Raw genomic sequence first — 17,453 nt, 5'->3', positions numbered from 1 at the left:
ACACCATGTTCCTGAATCATTAGATCAATAAGAGGTTGTTGTAGGAACATAGGAATTGTCAGACTGGCTCAGACCGATCATCCATCAGTACATTACCCTGTCTCTCGCAGTGGTCACTGCCAGATGTTTCAGAGGAAAATGTAAGAACCCTGCAGTTGGCAGATGTGGGACACAATTTTCTCATATAGGTCTCATGCTCTTCAATAGGTAGAGATTGGCTTAAACCCAGAATAATTTATGATTAAATATGGTTATGGTTATGCTAGTTGGTAACTCATCAGAATGTATGCATGTTTAGTGCTACTGTATCCTCATCTATCACTCTCTCCTTCCTCACTCATCCAGCCTCTCTCCCTAGGACATCCCTAGCTCAATGAATTCACATTCAGACAACTGGTGGTAATAAAACGCAGTAAAACATTTGTAACAAAATACAAAACTGAACAGTTCAAGAGTTTTTCCACCAATTTCCTTTCAAGGTTAAAAATCGGCCTGTCTTGGCAAGAAATTTTTCCTTTATTCACCCAAAGTTTTGTTTTAAAAAATGGCTTCACTTTCCACAGAAAAAAGCCAGTCTTTGAAGAAAAGCAAGCCAATCTCTTTGGGGAGTGGGGGTGGGTGAAGGTGTCTGTCTCATGAAACACCATGTGAAAAAGTGAAACTTTGTGTGGTTTGGGTACAAAAAAAAAAAAAGGCTGTTAATACAAAGTGAGACTGATGCTGAATTTTGTATTTTTCAGTATCTAGGTATGTAGTAAGATGGCAGCAAACGGCACAAGAAATTCCATGCAAGAAAAATTAAGAATTTCAGGCATCTCTTGAAATCAACCGTTGTGCCAACGGTTTTCTTAGTTTTTCCTCTGTCTGTGCAAGAAATGTAGGAGCTTGGCAAGCTCTGACTGTGCAATTGTTAAGTCTCTGTGTGTGCACGCATGCAGGTACATGTATCTTAGAAGGCACCCCCCAAAAAAATCTCTCTTTTAAGGAAAATTAAGTTTACTAAGGTGCAACAATCAGAGGTGAAACAAATAAATAAATAAAAGGGGAAGCTCTGGCCAGCAATCAGAGAATAGCCTGCTAGTGGGAGGAGTTTCCATGGCAATGAAGAGGTGACTCTTCCACTCCCGGTGCATCCGTCTAGCATCCACCACCCGCAGAAGTAGGGCGAGGTGGGCTCCTTTCTAGGGTCCACATTCCAGGAGCTTGCACTGGCTTCCCTCCCGCCTCTGCAGCACCCTGCCAGCTGCCGCCTGCAGTGCAAAGCCGCAGCCCGGTGCAGCACCATTCCCATTGACAGCTCCTGAGGACGCGGGTGGGGAGAGGGAGAGGTGGAGAGCTGCCGGCCAACCGAGCCTGAAACGGGCTCTGCGATACGCCCCCTCCAGGCTCCCCATTCGATTCGCCGGCTCTGATTGGGTCGAGGCGGCTGTCCGTCAAGCTTCAAGCCGGCTAGGTGGATGGGGTAGGCTGAGCCTTTTTGCTCCTCCCGAGCGGGAGCCGCGGCAGCAGCTTTGCGGTGGGAAGCGGCTCTTGGGCAGGGGGCAGTAGGAGAGAAGCAGCAGATGTCAAGGCGGGGCGGGGGCGCGGGGGGAGAAGAGATGCACCCAAGGCACGAGGATCTGCAGCCATGCAAGGCTCCAGTTTTTCGCCTCACTAGTTTTCTCTCCTGAACAGTGAGTAACAGAATTGGGGCGGGGGGGAGAGGAGGAAGGAAATGATTAATTGCATGAAACGTGCCCCCTCGCAAAGCAAAAATACAGTCACTGCACCCCATGCAGCTGAATTAGAGGAGAAAGTTTGGGGGTGGGTGGGTCAGACTCTATCCAAACTCATTGCATGGGCTGGGGGGGAAGGAGAAAGGATTCTCCTCCCTAGCCCATCCTTGGCCTGCCTTCCTCTCGCAGGTAAAGTGAACTTGTCCGGGCACTGACCAAGGCTCCTCTGGTTCCTCCCGTCCCCACCCCCCTTTCCTGCTTTTCGTTTACATTTCTCTGCCATTCCTTCAAGAAGTGGAAGTGCAAAATCGCCCTCCCACCCCACCTCGTAAGCATGAAGAGGTGCACATCGGATGAGTTGCAGCAGCCGGAGGACGACTGTGCTGGGACTGAAGATGCCCCCAACCTGGCTGCCATGGATGCGAAACATGGGGATTGCGCTTCTGCTCTGTCGGATTTGTGCACTGCTGCTAATCCAAACCCTGCTCCCCATCCTGTTCCCCGGAGCAAGCCTCCTGATTTAAAGGTAAGCCTCCCCAGCTGGTATTACAAAGGGACTTGGGTTTTTCCTATATGCAGCTGGAACCACACTTCCATTCAGTGATTCTTATGTGGCTTATTATTAACATAGGAACTTGTCATGTCAATCAGAACTATTAAAGTAGAAAGTCATGATGTCAGTATTTTCTTCAAGGTCTCCCAGATTGTACCTACAGATGTGTGCAGTGGTATTTTGTGCATTTATAAGCCTATTCACCAAAACTTTGATTATTAAAAAAAATAAAAGGGGAGCTTGATATCAGGTTCAGCTTTGTGGAGATTGTGATCTGCTGAGCAATGGGACTGGATAAAAGTCCTCTGGAAGAGTTTGCTACAGACTGGATAGTGCTTGCAAGAGACAGGATGGTGCAGTGGGTAAAGCAGCAGATTAGGACTCCCGAGACCTGGATTCTCTTCCTAGCTCTGCCACTGGTGTGGTGGGTGACCCTGGGCACATCACTTTGCTTTTCTGTGCCTCTGTTTTCCCTTCTGTAAAATGGGGAGATGGAGAGATGCCTCTGCTGAAAAGCACTTTGCAACCTACAGATAAGTGCTGTATAATAAGAGCTAGGTATTATTGTTACAAGAGGATAAATTCTTTAAGCCAGGGACTGGCTCTAATATGCAGTTGTCTTAGCAGAAGGGGGCCTTGGTTTTGGTTGTGGATGAGCCAGGTGATGGTAAGGCTCTGGTTTATGGGACATGAAGAGCAAAGGGATAAGTGTTGTGAGTTTATAAACTGATGTTAGTCTTCGTTTAAGAGTCAATGCTGAACAGTCATACACTAGCTTCTGATCACATTTACACTGGTGTAAATTCAGAGAAACACCATTGATTTAGATGAGGTTATTCTGATGTAACAGATCAGAATCTGGTTTTGTGCTGAACATAGTCAGAGGCTGTGGCTTAGGTGGGCCTTTCTTGAAGGATAAGGGAACGTGGTAGGGCCTGTGTTCTGCAGAAGAACTCAGCAGATGACATTAAATAAAACCCACAGCAGCAGGTACTGCACAGCTAAACTAGAGAACACACATCTTGTCTGCTTTGACTAAAGGGCAGCTACAGTTAGAACAGGGACTAGGTAAAAAAAATGCCCCTTTCTCACTCCCCAGGGGTGTTCAGGTCACTCTTACATACTGACACCAGTAGGTTTTTACTGGGACTGCAGAGCTGGTACTGCTCTGGGAGAGAGAGAGATGGGTTTTGTTTTGCCTTGCACATGCCCATTGGAGCTGCTGGCTAATCACTTCCTATTTGTCACAAGCAGTGATTCAAGAGGCAGAAAGGGCACTGCTGGAGGTCCCAGGTGGAGTTTACAGCACTGACATTTAGTCAAGTCCCCCATTGATTTGAAATGTGAGCAGTAATCATTGAAAAAAGGGGGATAAATAGGAAATCTGACTGACTATTTTTGCAGAGGCTAATATTCTGACAGTAACTGCACTTCAAAAATCTCCAGGCACTACTGTACATTCACTGCATCTAAACCATGTTCTCATCTCTAGCTGATGAGTATTATAATGCATGCATTACTTTAACTTTAGTGCTCCTCATTGATCAGTTTCAATGTGCTTTACAAAAGTGTGCAAGTAGCTGCAAATGGGGAAACTGAGGCTCAGAATGCCATGGTTTCATTGGCTCCAGCAGAGCTACACTGATTCATACCTGCTGATGATCTGGCCCGGAGAGTTTAAACAACTTGACCAAGTTCACACAGTGAACCATAAATGGTACCTAGGTGTCATGGCTTCCAGTCCACTGCTCCATCCATTTGTGCCACAATGGCTGCCAGTTACCCAAAGGCAGATGTGAAATAAAAGTGTCCCGTAGGTTTTTTAATGTTAGTTGTTACACTTATGCTTTTTTGGAGTTGTGGAGCTTTCTGCTATTGGCTCTTTTCAGCGGCTGTTGTGCTTTAGGAGTTACTGAAGTGACCTGCACCTGTTGCTACTGCCCTATAAACAGCAATGAATGAAGCTGTTAAGAAGTAGCTCTTGCTGGCTGACTCCTCTGATGGACACTTGGTCTTCTGCTTGTGTGGAGATTTGAACAGCTCCATGCACGCTTGATCCAACTGCTCAGCTGTTCTGATTGTGCCTGCAGTGAATGGTGTTCATGCTGTAGGGCCAAAGGTGGGGTCAGAAAAATGTGAGGAGAAGGCAACATAGGGGGAGGGACCAGGGAAACAGAGCAGAGGCTGAAGTGGGTGGGAGGACCCCCCTAAAGAGAGCAGTGGGAAAGCAGGCAAGAGAGGAGGGGATGGGGAATAGTTATGGGAGGTAAGAGGATGAGAGAATAGATCCAACAGGGAGAGACAGCAGGGCAAGCTGCCCCACACCATCCCTTGCTAGTTCATCTCATCCTGAACTGGAGCAGCCACTTATAAGGGTTGAGAGGGGAGATCAATCTCAATGGCTTATTTAGCCCTTAGCTCCTGTACTGAGACTGCTGGCTATGCTAATTATGGTGGCTTTGTGCTGTGGACTGAGACCCATCTCTCCAAATAGTCTCGGAGGATGCTGATCAGATGTTAACTTTTGGTCACCAGTGGTTTATGCTGTATTTGTGCTGGCAACCTGGAAACAAAAGGCTCCTTTCTGTTCTCGCCAGTCCCCTTACTTCTCTGGTCTCCCTCACTGAAAATGCATGGCAGTTTTTCTTTTACAAGTATTAATCCAGTTCTTTTGGTATGAGCAAGCTTCCCATGACCAAAAAGAGTCCTGGCAAAAAGCAGAGCAGATGTGGGACACAATTCTGCTTAAAAATATGTTGGGTGGTAGATATTTCTGAGCTCTGCAGCAGAAAGGCTGAATCCATGCAAAATACTGGAAAAGAAAGCATTCAGGCCTTTTACTATAAGAGACAGTAGGCTGAGTGTCCTGTGGGGGTGGTGGGGGAGATGTATCATAAAGGCATTTTACCCCTTCGATCTCATTCCTGCCTTTCCCCAGGCAGCTATGATCTGAGTATATTCTCTTCCCCGCCCCCTCCCCCCATAATGGGATGAATTTGATGGCCACAGAAACCAGGGGCTGAATGTTTAAACCAGTCATGGTTTTGATCTTAAAAAAAAAAAAAATCTCAATCTTCATGGTCCCTACCTCTCCCCTTGGGTTTGACCTTGGAAGTTAAGAGCAGCTGGGAAGTTGAAGGCTTCATCCTGAGTTCCACTCCTCTCCTTGGGCCTGATCGCAAGCCCATGGAAATCAGTGGAAAGCCTCCCATTGCTTTCAGCGAGCTCTAAAACAAGCCTCTTTTGCGCTGCTTCTGTGTGTGAAGGGAGCAGAAAGCAACCAGATCCCCTCTGCACATTCCCATGCTGCTGCAGGGGAGTTCTGCAGAGCCAGTGTAGACAGATCCAGCACCACACCCCATCTTGGGGCAAGGGCAGCGGCCAGAGTATGCTGTGCTATGGCAGTCTCCGGCTAATGAGAAGTCCTTTGGAAGCCATAGCCAGCTGGCATAGATTAGAGCAGTCCCTGCGCTGGACATAGCTGAGGATCTGGGCTTGAAGCTGACAGTGTGTGGGTGCAACTCCCAAGGGAATCAGAGGCAGCTCCCTGGCTGTAATGGAGGAGACAGTTTGGGCCTAGAGTGAGATCAGGATCAGACCCCTTGCAAACACAGCATCCGATCCAAAGCACATTGGAGTCAATGGCAAGACTTACAGTGGCTTCTGTGGGCATTGGATCAGGTCCGTGGAGCCAAACTCTGTTGGAACCTAGACTTTACTCAGGAAAAATGCTCATTGGGGCCAAACCCTGAACTCCACACTCAGCTTTTACTCTTGCTCTTTTATGCCTCATTCATGTGGGTCTGTGTTTTTGCAACCTGCAAAGGAACCTGCCAGGAGTCCCTCTTCCATATCCCCCTCCTAGAGAACCTTTGAAGGCCCCCCTTGCAGTTCCAGCCAGACACTATCGATGCTCTCAACCCATGGGTTGCCCAGAGGGGGAAGAGGAGACACTTTTCCTTCCACCCCTCACAAAAGCCATCACCCCCATGTATGTTGGAATTCACTCCCTTGCATCAGCCATTTACATGCATTTTTTGGTTTCAAGGGACACCATGAAGGTAAGTTAAGTCCCCACCAGTTACCTGAATGTCCCTGCAGTCAAACAGCCTGAACAGAAGCACCTTGGTCACTGGAATGGTCTGATTTAATCAAATGGTGCTTGGCTCAAGGCACAGATCTTTCCAGTTCCCTCTGCCGCTTTCTCACGCACACAGAGGGGATTGTGCCGCATGACTCTGGCTAATGTCAACCACCATTTCAAAAGTGTGGGTGTGAGTAGGTTCTCTCTAACAATTCAAACCGCTCAAAGGCAAGAACTCCAGGCAGTTAATAATAATGACAAATGACATTTTCCTTCCATATCATGTTTCAACCAAGGATCTCAAATCACTTTACAAGTGTTAATAATTCATGCTCGCATTGCTTGGGGAGGTATGTCTGAATGGTGATCATAATCATTCCCATTTTACAGATGGGGCACTGAGACAGGAAGCGTCCTGCCGAAAGTCACACAGCAAGTCAGTGACAGAGCCAGGAGTAGAACCCAGGGGTCCTGACTCTCAGTTCCCTGCTATAAGCAACTGACCACACTCTAAATCAGTTGAAGTCTTGCTCATTGGGGGTAGGGAAGCATGAAATAGATTAACAGAGTGGCACACAAGTTCATTTCACAAGTCTGGTACATCTGGAGGTTCTGGGTCCAAATGCGAATTACATCACAAATGATGTGTGGGTGGTCTCAGCCTAATGCAAGAGTACCTTGCACTTGTGGTGCTGCAGTCTCTGTATGGGGAAGCCCTGTTTTCCTTTCCTTGCTCAGGATGGTGTTGCATTGACAGACTAGCAATTGGAGGAAGCTTGTACAGTGCGTCTCCATATCACCCTCTTGCTTTCATGAGGATTAACATTTCCATGCTTTCATTGTTAAAAGCTTCTCTGGGGCTTGCTGGCAAAGTGTATCTACATGCCTTATCTCGAAGGAAGCCCCAGGTTAACTGAACCTTCTACAGGATTCCAGATTTCTTGGGCTTACCAGCATGCCCTTGTTCCTTCATGTTCTCCTTTCATGCACCCTACCTCACACAAGATTAAATTCACCCCTGTGCAGTGAGCCGTCACAAAAACCTGTGCCACTGGAATCCCACTTGAGCCTTCCAGAGAGTGCTGGGGTGGTGGTGCACAGCTCTTGGTCTGCACAGGGGAAAATTTCACCCACATGGTCAAGTTTAGAACCGTGAATCTCATTTACACATTATTTCCCCTGATACTGCTCACTTTGAATGTCCCTTGCAATGCAGGAAATCACCCTTGTCCATTAATAACATTCCATGGAAGTCAGTGTTCTTGATGGGTCTAGTACATTCAGCAGTAGGGGCTGCATTCGGCCATACAGCCAGGACAATGACCTGCTTAACCTAGGACAATGAAAATACAGGTACATTCAGCCTAAACATACCTATGACATTCATCAGCATCCAAGCAGTTAACCTGGCCTTGCTTTCAACCCTCAGTGAGGAAAAAATTCTTTTAATTTCTTTGGAGTCAGTTCAAAAAATGACTAGGTGACAGGAGAGGGTGAAATGCTTGTGTGTTGAGAGGAATCTCTTTCTTACAATACAGACCTAGCTGTTTTAATGCACAGGGCAGGAGAAGGGGACATGGCCAAAGTCTTAATTTCTTTGCAGCCCTTCTTCAAATTTCACTCCAGATTTGGAGTTTCAGCAGGGTCACAGCATTATTGAAAAATACAGATGCCAAAGATTCTATTTTATATAGATTCTTATAGTGTGCTCATCACAGGAGTCTCAGCACCTTCCAGTAATGCACTGAGCAATGTGGTTTACATCTGTCACGTTTGTTCTCTCATCCTCTTCCTTGGGGGAGAAGTGTGCATACAGGAGTGTCTTGTTTTGGATAATATATGTGTATATACCTATTGCTATATATTATTGTTTAAGTCACTGCCATCTTTTTATTTTCCATTTAAGTGTGGCGCTGGTGAAAGGGAGCAGACTGCCAAGCACTGGCACCTGGCTTTCCAAAGGATAGGCAGGGCATATGCAGCAGCAATATCTAATCAAATTTCCATGTAGAAACAGTGCCACTGTGTCCAGTTGGTCAGTGACATTTTAGAAGAGATCAGTGGTTCTGTTGGGGTTACCCATCCTCCAACTGAAACCCGCAGGAGGGAACCAATTGAGCAACCAGCAGGAGCTCAGAGACCATTAGAAGGATTTAATGGGGCCTGTTTGATTTTCCGCAATAGTTGCTAGCTATTCCTGTATTGGCCTGGTCCCTGACCTCTCAGGGTTAGAGGGGAGTTAATTGTCATTGACACGCAATCTGAAGTTGTCTTAAAAAGAATTAAGTCCTCTATTTGGGATGATATTTGCCCCTGTGAGAGCACCAGCGTCTGTATACCATTGAAGTCCCAACTGGGACAGGAGGGAGCAGCATGGCTCAGTGGATAGATCACAGGCCTGGGAGTCAGAAAACCTGCATTCTGTTCCTAGCTCTGCCACAGATGTGATGTGGGAACCTGGGCAAGTCCCCTCTCCTCTTTGGGCCTCAGGTTCCCTCATAACCTGTGTCTTTTTCTGTTTAGCTCTTTAGAAAAGGGAGCATCTCTCACTATGTGTCTGTACAGTGCCTAGCACTTAGAGGCTGCAATCAAGATTGGAGCTTCTATGTGATATTATTAATTTTATTAAAGTAATAAAGTGGGACTTCTGTGGTGTATGAAGACTGTGCTTTGGCCACTGCAGCAGATCTCCAGAGATTTAGATAAACAAAGAAATACACAACCATGAGGTTCGGATGACTGATAAGATATATGAACTCCCAGCAGTTCTTTAGTATTTACAAAATTCCTGTTTCTTCATTTGTTTGATAACATTTTAACAATTGGTTTTATCAGTGTGTAAATAGTTAACAGGTGAATAGGGTGAAGCACTAGTTTTAATCCAGAACTGTTTTCAAATAAGGCAAAAACCTTTGCTTTAACCCTGCCAAAGCTAGTAACAATTCAGGCCCGATTCTCCTGTTGTATTGCACACTAGAGTAAGCCAGGAGTAGCTCCTGTGAAGTCAATAGAATCAAAACTAGTGTAAGTGAGAGGAGAATCAGGGCATTTGTATTGAAAAAAAATGCCCAAAGCATGATTGGTAGATCTTTGAAACCCAAGAGATTTGTCATGGAGATTTGTACATTAGTCACTTTTTGAAACAGTGGATATTTTTTTAAACCAAACAGATTGCCATGGATTTTTTGGACTTGATTCATAGATATTTTGGATGATATTTCTTTTAGCAAACAATATTAAACTGCAGCATGAACATCTCAGAATCTTAATCCCTTTATGAAACATAATGACTAAAGTCACCATAGTCTATATACATTTATGATGGAGATTTGGCCACCCATATTCTCAGCCTATGTTGCAAACTTTAAGGGCTTTTGTTTTTGTTAGTTAAATTGGCTTATTCTACTTTCTGGACTAGCCATCTGTAAAGTTAAGTTCTGAAAAACAAAGCTGTTTTCTCTGACATATGAGCATCAAGCATTTCCCAACCTACTGCTAAACAGGAATCTAGTAAACAATTTCTTTGTTATTTTCTATTCTTTTCAGATTAAAGTATATAGGGCCAAACCTTCAGGTCCTTACTGAGGCAGAACTCACTGGAAACAAGTGGAAGTTTTAACCGAGTAAAAACTGAATAAAAACTGAACAAGGACTCAAATCTTTGGCTCACATGTATTTAAAAGCCAAATTTTACCACCTATTTTAGTCAATTTCTTTGTAGACTCCTAGAATATCAGGGTTGGAAGGGACCTCAGGAGTTCATCTAGTCCAACCTCCTGCTCAAAGCAGGGCCAATTCCCAACTAAATCATCCCAGCCAGGGCTTTGTCAAGCCAGACCTTAAAAGCCTCTAAGGAAGGAGATTCCACCACCTCCCTAGGTAACCATTCCAGTGCTTCACCACCCTCCTAGTGAAAACGTTTTTCCTAATATCCAACCTAAACCTCCCCCACTGCAATTTGAGACCATTTCTTTATATTCCTTTACTTTTACAAGACTTCAATGTGGCACTGAATCTGCCCCATCTAACACAACAATACCATGATCCTGACTTTCTTTGCATGCTGATCTTCTTTAAATTCTCTTGAACATCCTGTGTTTAAAGCCCCTTGAAAATATGGGGTGATGTAATCACCAGGATAATTTTTTTTGGGACAAGTTTTAGGCCAAAATGATTTGTTATGCTTAGAACCTATGGGGAGGGGGGGGGGGGAGAACCACCCACAACCTATAGGTGAGGAGTGAAATCCTGTCATTGAAATCAGTGGCAAAACTCTCATTGACCTCAATGGTAGAGGAGTTCACTCCAGAGCCATACCTGATGTAAACTGGTTTAACTCCATTGAATCTTTATAGCTATGCCAGTGTATATCAGTGGAAGATATCAGTGTATATTAGTGGAAGATATGGGCCTTGTGTATCCAGTGGAAACACTGATATAACCTAGATAGACAGATGCTGTCAAAGTTATTTTTCTTTTATTATCTCCCTCCTTCCTCACCTCTTTTTTTGTTACTTTTAAAGCATGCAAATTGATCATTGCTTTTCCCAGAGAGCTTCTAAAGGGCAAACAAAGAATCTAAATCTACATTCTATCCTGATGGTAAAAATCTGTGGGTTTGTGGTTATTATCTAATGCTGTCTCCGTTTCCATAGAGACTCTAAATAGAATAAACTTTAGATCACGATTTCCTGAAGTAGAGAGACAGCATAGCAGATTTGTTACATTTTTCTCAGGTAGAACCTAGGGGATATAATCTGTATTATGACTGGGTAATGAGAGGATTAGAGTTTTTGTCCTATGGTGTAATTGTAGTGGCTAGTGATGTATCAGAGTGCTCTAGTTATCACCTTGGTTCCTTGTAAATATCAGAAGCAGAACCATAATGAACTTAGACACTGGTTTATAAACAGGTTGGGTTTTTTGTTTTGTTTGTGTGCAGGTGGAGTTCTTTTTTTGGCCAGCCATGAAATATTGCAGTCATCTGCAAGTTTTATATAGCAAACACAGCTACCTTTCCAGAATTCAGTGGCTTTGCTGGTTGACCACTTTGGCTAGAAGCAGCTCTTCGTTCCGAGCTCCCATCGCATCTTCCCTTCAGGCAGGAGAAGATGTGAGTGTAGACAAAAGTGATACATCAGCAGTCTTGGGGCAAAACCCTGCCCTCTCCAAAGTAACTAGTAAGACTCCCATTGCCTCCACAGGATAAGGATTTCAGTCCTGCAACCTGAAGTGCTCAAACTAAGTACAAAGCAGGGACAACACAGGTAGTGACAGCAGGCTTCCCTCATGTTGTCCTGCCAACAAGCCTCAGGTCTGAATTGATATGGAGATGCTGCCCTGGGGGCTGAGAGGATAATCTAGCTACCATAGCTCATTCAGGCCCCAGCCAATGAGAATGGTGGGTTGTGAGATAGGGTCATCTGTCCTACCTGGAGCTGGACTGAAACCCACTAAGCCCATGTCACAGAGGCCTCTGAGCAGCCATCCAATGGCAGCAACCTTCAGTCATTAGCTGGATATGAATTGATGTGGAGGTAGGGTGACCAGACAGCAAATGTCAAAAATCAGGGTGGGGGTGGGGGAGGGGTAATAGGAGCCTATGTAAGAAAAAGACCCAAAAATCAGGACTGTCCCTATAAAATCAGGACATCTGGTCACCCTATGTGGAGGTTGAAGACAATCAGCCAAATCCTGATCTCACTATAAACAGATACAAATTTGGGCATTACATTGACTCCATTGGAATCACTCTGGCTTTATATTGGTGTAACCAGGGAATTTTCTACACCTGAAAATTAGTCCAGAATAAGATAGAATCCACTTGCAAATTCACATCCTAAGTCCACTTTGTGGAACAAGAGTGCCTTATTCAAAATTAAGAGCATCCACACGTGCAGTTAATTGGGAATAGCTTCCCTTGTAGGCAAACTTCAAGATCAGAATCTGGCCTGCTATATACCATTACCAGTTCTTTTCTGTAGCCATTGCTAATGTTCAAGCAATGCATGACCAACCTGATACATCATGCAGAAAACCAAAAAACCAAGCTGGTGCTTTTTTTTTTTTTTGTTTAAATTCACACATGGTGGCCACCCAACTAATCTGAGCACCTGTTTAAATCCCTGTAGTCTCTGGGCATGAGTAAATTGGTGCACCATATGCTCCAAGACATTCTTCTCAATCTTGTGCTTAGTGTGATGAGCCTTTTGCAGTGTCCAGGGTGCTGGTCACCTCATCCAGCTGGACCACAAGCTGCAGTTTAATCCTACTAGGCATAGGCAATTGCAGTCTGCCTTTCCAGAAGAAAGTGGAAAATCACATTGGCAGAACTCCAGCCATTTAATTTCTGGAGAATGTTGATCAGGACAGGTGGTGCGTTGTCATGCATTGGCAACAAAGTTTTAAAAAAAAAAAAAAAAAAAAAACTACTAGTAACCATAGTTTTTCTAGCTAAAGAAAAGGTTGGGCTTTTTATTTTTGTGTTCTTTTCCTTTATGTTACAATCATACAGTGAAGATTGCAGGGATTTCATGAATTTCAGAGAAAATTGTTAGCTGAGCTTACTTATTTTGGGGCCAATTCCTGAGGTCCTTCCTTTGTTTTCAGTGCCTTACCTGGGGAAGACTCGTATTGGCTTCTACTGGAGTTTTGTTGAATAAGCAATAAGTAAAAAAATACAGGCCAGATACTCTTATTCATAGTGGGTAATGCTTTACTCCATAAAAGTTTTACCATTGACTTCAGTGGAGCTACTCACAGATTAAGGTCCTTTTCAAGGAGTGCAAATACTCCACTGGTATAGATTGTCGTAGCTCCATTGACTTCAGTGGGGCTAGGACAATTTACACTAGTGGAGGATCTGCCCTGAAATGAATAAAGGTATCACAAATAAGCACCTCCGGGGTGGCCAATTGTCTTCAACGACAGTTTTGCCTGAGGAAGGCCTGCAGGAGCTGGTCTGTAATTTATAACATATCCTGCCTTGCAATGGACATGGAGCAGTAGTAGTTGAGTTTTCTTCGCAAGATTAGCCATGGTGTGACAAGATTCTGCCTGAAAAGTGGGTTTGCCAGCTGGGCTCCAGGAGGGGTGACTTAAACCCTAATACTGCAGTCCTGACATAGCATCCTTGTGCCTTTCCAGGTGATCTTTGATTTCACTAGCACTTTGTAGGGACACAGGGGTTCTCCTGTGCAGATCTGAGAGTAGGATCAGGGCCTTAGCTGGCAACCCTTCCAAAGCTTTTGTAGAGAAACCTCACCTGTGTGTTTGATCATCAGAAATCATTAGGAAGAACAGACTCATTCATTTTCTTGGGGCTTGTGTGTAAGAGCAAGAATCCTTACAGGGCTGTGAGAATTTCACATTGACTCTAAGATATAGCTTTTTAAAAAAAAAAAAAAGCAGCTATACTTGTACATCCCAAACTGTTCTTTCCTTGACATGGAGCAGATTCTCTTCTCTGCTTCTTAGCTTGGCTAAAATACAGCCAAGTGGTCAAACTTTCCTCACTGCAATACCTATGAAACACCCATGAAATCAGTGAGTTTACATAGGTGAAAGTGGAGACTTAGTGCCTCAGTCTTTGGAAGGGGCATTTAACAAGGTTGCTGCTTACTGAATAGTCCCTCAGTCAGAATTCCCTTTTCATCAGCCTCCCTCTCCCGGGCCCCTTACAGACCACCCACTACAACTTTTCTCATAAGTCCTACAACTCTCTACCTGGGGCTGGTTTTGTGACCACAAACAGTTGAAAACATTTCCACCAATAAAGTCCAACACTGAAAACTAATGGATCACACTTACCTCCAGCTCAACACTGAGCTCTCCTTCCACAGCCTGTTCTTCACAGAATCAGAGCTCATCACTGTCTCTCCCTGAAACTTGACCTTATGGCTCTAGCTATCTCCCTTATTCTGCTGGAGAAGGCAGACTATATATTGCCCTCCTCCAGTACACTCCTAATTGGAAGGGAGGGAAGCCCTATCCCAGCCTTCATTACAAGGCTGCTGATCCCAAGCCCTTAAAGGAACAGTGTGCCTGGGTTTTTCCCCCATCCAACTCCTAATTCCCCAGAACCGCTTCCTCTCTTCCACTGCCAGACCATTTCCCAGGTCTTTGTTCATTTCAGTTCACTGGAATGGGGACTTTTGTGCCCCTCTACTCTCAAAGGGCCAGTGAACCTCGCTACAGGCAGTACGCACAAAGCCAGGGTGGGAACCTCAGTGGGGCTTTACAGAGCAGCCACTGTCTTACACATTGAGCAGAAATAAGCCACGACCTTATACCTGAGTGTAGGGCTGGGATCTCGGGACTGTGGCGTTCTAATCCCAGCTCTGATCCTTATGCCCTTCTCCATCTTGCTCGTCCTTTGTGAAATGGGATTAATGATTCAGAGATGCACACTGAGGCTTACTTAGGAGAGGTTCATAAGGCACTGGGTAAGTGCCAGCTGTTAGTATTACTGAGCACTGAACCACCTTGACTAGTCTTTTGTGCACTCCAGCTCTAGTGTAAGTGCAGGAACAGATGTTTTGTGGAGCCACAGAGCTGTGATGCTAACAAGAAGTGAATGTCATATGGGAGCCATTCACAGCTGAGCGGAGTGGAGCTGCGACTCACCATGTGTCTTTGTCATCTTTACAGAGAGATGCCAGATTGTTTCTGGCCTCTCTTCTTCCATAACCTTGTCTCATCGTGAATCATAACTGGCTCCTTTCTATGAGAGCAAAGCCCACTGAATGGTCAGTGGGTGGCGCGCTTGCCATGCCACAGCATTGCCCTCCCTGACTATTGATGCTGTTACATAAGCGTATAGGGCCATCAGTCTAGCAAGGCCAATATCCTGCCTCCCATGGTGGCCACTGCATAGTGCTTCAAAGGAAGGAGAATCCCTCTGCCCAGAATGCCTGTTGTGCAATGCTGTATCTGGTATCTAGAGGAGTAAACTCCTCCCTCACCCTTGCAAGGTGATCAAAGCTAGGTTTGACTTAAATGTCTGCAACCTGAACTGGTCTGGAGGTTTGGCAATAGTAGCACTTTGTGCTGCTGTTCACAGGACTGGCATGTTCTTCTCACAGGCCTGCAGAACTTAGCACCTATTATCTGGGAAGAGCAAGCAGAGATAAGCAACAGGACCTTCACAGCATAGTGCGAATGAGGGAGGCAATGGTACCGTTCTGCTAAAAGAAGGAGGAGTTGAGGGATGCAGTGGGGAACTGGACAAAGGGAAAGGCACCAACATTAGGATCTGGTTGGTTTTGCCGCCCAGGATGGGGAGAGGAGGGATTCTTATTGAAATGCAGGGAGGGCAGAGAAGACTTGCAAAAATACGGGGTTGGGGAAACTAACATGCAAAAGAAAAACCTGTGTGGGAAGAACATAGACCTGAAAATGCCAAGTTACAGGTGCCACACCAGCCGTCATTCACGTTGTTGTGCCTGCATGCTGCAAGGAGCTGCTGTCAGCAGCGTGAAATCTTTCTAAAGCACATGCTGAAGTGCCTGGGTACAACACAGTCCCAGCCTTCTGAAAGCCCTCCAGCCATGCAGGGAGGCAGTGTCTTCTTTTACATGATCCCAATGTTATTTAGTGGATTTCACTGAAGCTGCACCACTTTACACCAGTAGACAGTTTGGCCGCAGGGCTGTAATGTCATTAAAGAGTATTTTTCATCTGTCATTGCATCACCATACTATTTACCTGCCGTATATGGACTAATTAAGAGCAGGGACATACACTCCAGGGTATAATAATAGTGGTTTGTGTGCTTTGTTTTCTCTCCTCTGTCACAGAAAATACAGCAGCTCTCAGAAGGCTCCATGTTTGGCCATGGCCTGAAGCACCTTTTCCACAGTCGCCGCAGGTCACGGGAACGGGAGCACCAGAACTCCCAGGACTCTCTGTTGCAGCACTATGGGATGTCTGACCATGACTCCCCTGATGAGAAGGAACGCTCACCAGAGATGCACCGTGTCTCCTATGCCATGTCCCTGCACGACCTCCCCGTACGCCCCACTGCCTTCAACAGGGTGCTGCAGCAGATCCGCTCCCGCCCATCCATCAAGAGAGGGAGCAGCTTGCACAGCGGCAGCCGCCGGAGCAAAAGCAGCTCCCTTGATCCTCAGAAAGGCAGCCCCCATCTGGTCCGGAAGGCGCCCCAGGATAGTAGCCTCACAGCCATATTGCATCAGCACCAAGGCCGGCCAAGGTCTTCATCCGCCACAGACACCGCCATCTTGCTGGCTGAAAGTGGGGCTGTGTACCTCCTCCCAGAGGAGTCGGAGTGCCTCACCGACAAGGTAGGCTAACCATGGAAAGACGTAAGCCTGGCAGTGCCTGGCCCACTCCCCGCGAGAAATCAAATGAGGCCCGCAGAGTTCTACCATGCGGTGGCCCCATCTTTAATACAGAGGCCAGTCTCAGTATGCAGTGGTGTTTATTGATCCAAGTAGCCAGACTGTTGCTGCTGCTACCTGCTGTATCTGTGGGCAGTACCTCCATGTTAAAGATGCAGGAGCTGCCGTCTGCTCCATTTTAAGCAAATTAGGTGCGTTCCTCAGGCTCTATGCAGATTGCCAGTGTGACTCTCATTGTTTTGGGCATTAATGCTAGGAAATAAGAGATTGTCTGATGGCTGCAACTGTCAGCGTCTCCATACGATTAAACCCTTAGCACCCTTAATAGGCCCTATTTTTGATGTGGTGGTTGCACATTGTTCAGAAGGTGAACTAGGGGATTGTTAGTCTGATCTAGAGAGGTCATGGGGCCCAAGAGCCTATAGCCTGAAGAGTATAGAGAATGATGGGATCCTATCTGGGGTATGCAGCATCCTGTAGAGAGGTACTCAGCCTGTGCTGCTCCTTGCATGTACCCTGTCTGACCGTATTGCGCCATTGCTTGCTTTGTGGGGAGTGTTGGGATCATCTTTCAGAAGCGGGCGCGCGCACACACACACACACACACACACGGCCCTTGGAGTTGCTGTTTTTGGACAGCCCCTTCATGAAGCGTAGCTGCCAGTCATCCCTTCAGATGGTGATTTCAGCCATGGGAGTTTCCAGGCAACTTTGTAGCCAGGAGGAGCTTGATCCAATTC

The 17,453-nt window shown here is 45.8% G+C and overlaps 1 protein-coding gene across 2 annotated transcripts in view; it reads left to right on the top strand.

Annotated features, from left to right (window-relative positions):
- The first annotated feature begins 1,505 nt into the window (after positions 1 to 1,505).
- Positions 1,506 to 17,453, top strand: part of TMCC2 (transmembrane and coiled-coil domain family 2) — a 67,648-nt gene continuing 51,700 nt past the window's right edge. The window contains exons 1-3 of one of the 2 annotated variants that reach the window (XM_032792490.2): positions 1,506 to 1,673; positions 2,008 to 2,241; positions 16,150 to 16,656. In XM_032792490.2, coding sequence (XP_032648381.1) covers positions 2,050 to 2,241; positions 16,150 to 16,656 — 699 coding nt within the window. In that variant the 5' untranslated portion in view covers positions 1,506 to 1,673; positions 2,008 to 2,049. Of the gene's footprint in view, positions 1,674 to 1,858; positions 2,242 to 16,149; positions 16,657 to 17,453 lie in introns of those variants that run through there. The other variant, XM_075064855.1, reaches the window with a different exon arrangement.

Source organism: Chelonoidis abingdonii, chromosome 4 (assembly GCF_003597395.2).
Source record: "Chelonoidis abingdonii isolate Lonesome George chromosome 4, CheloAbing_2.0, whole genome shotgun sequence".
Lineage (NCBI taxonomy): Eukaryota > Metazoa > Chordata > Testudines > Testudinidae > Chelonoidis > Chelonoidis abingdonii.
The sequence above is the reverse complement of the archived record's forward strand: the minus strand, read 5'-3'. Positions and strand labels throughout refer to the sequence as shown.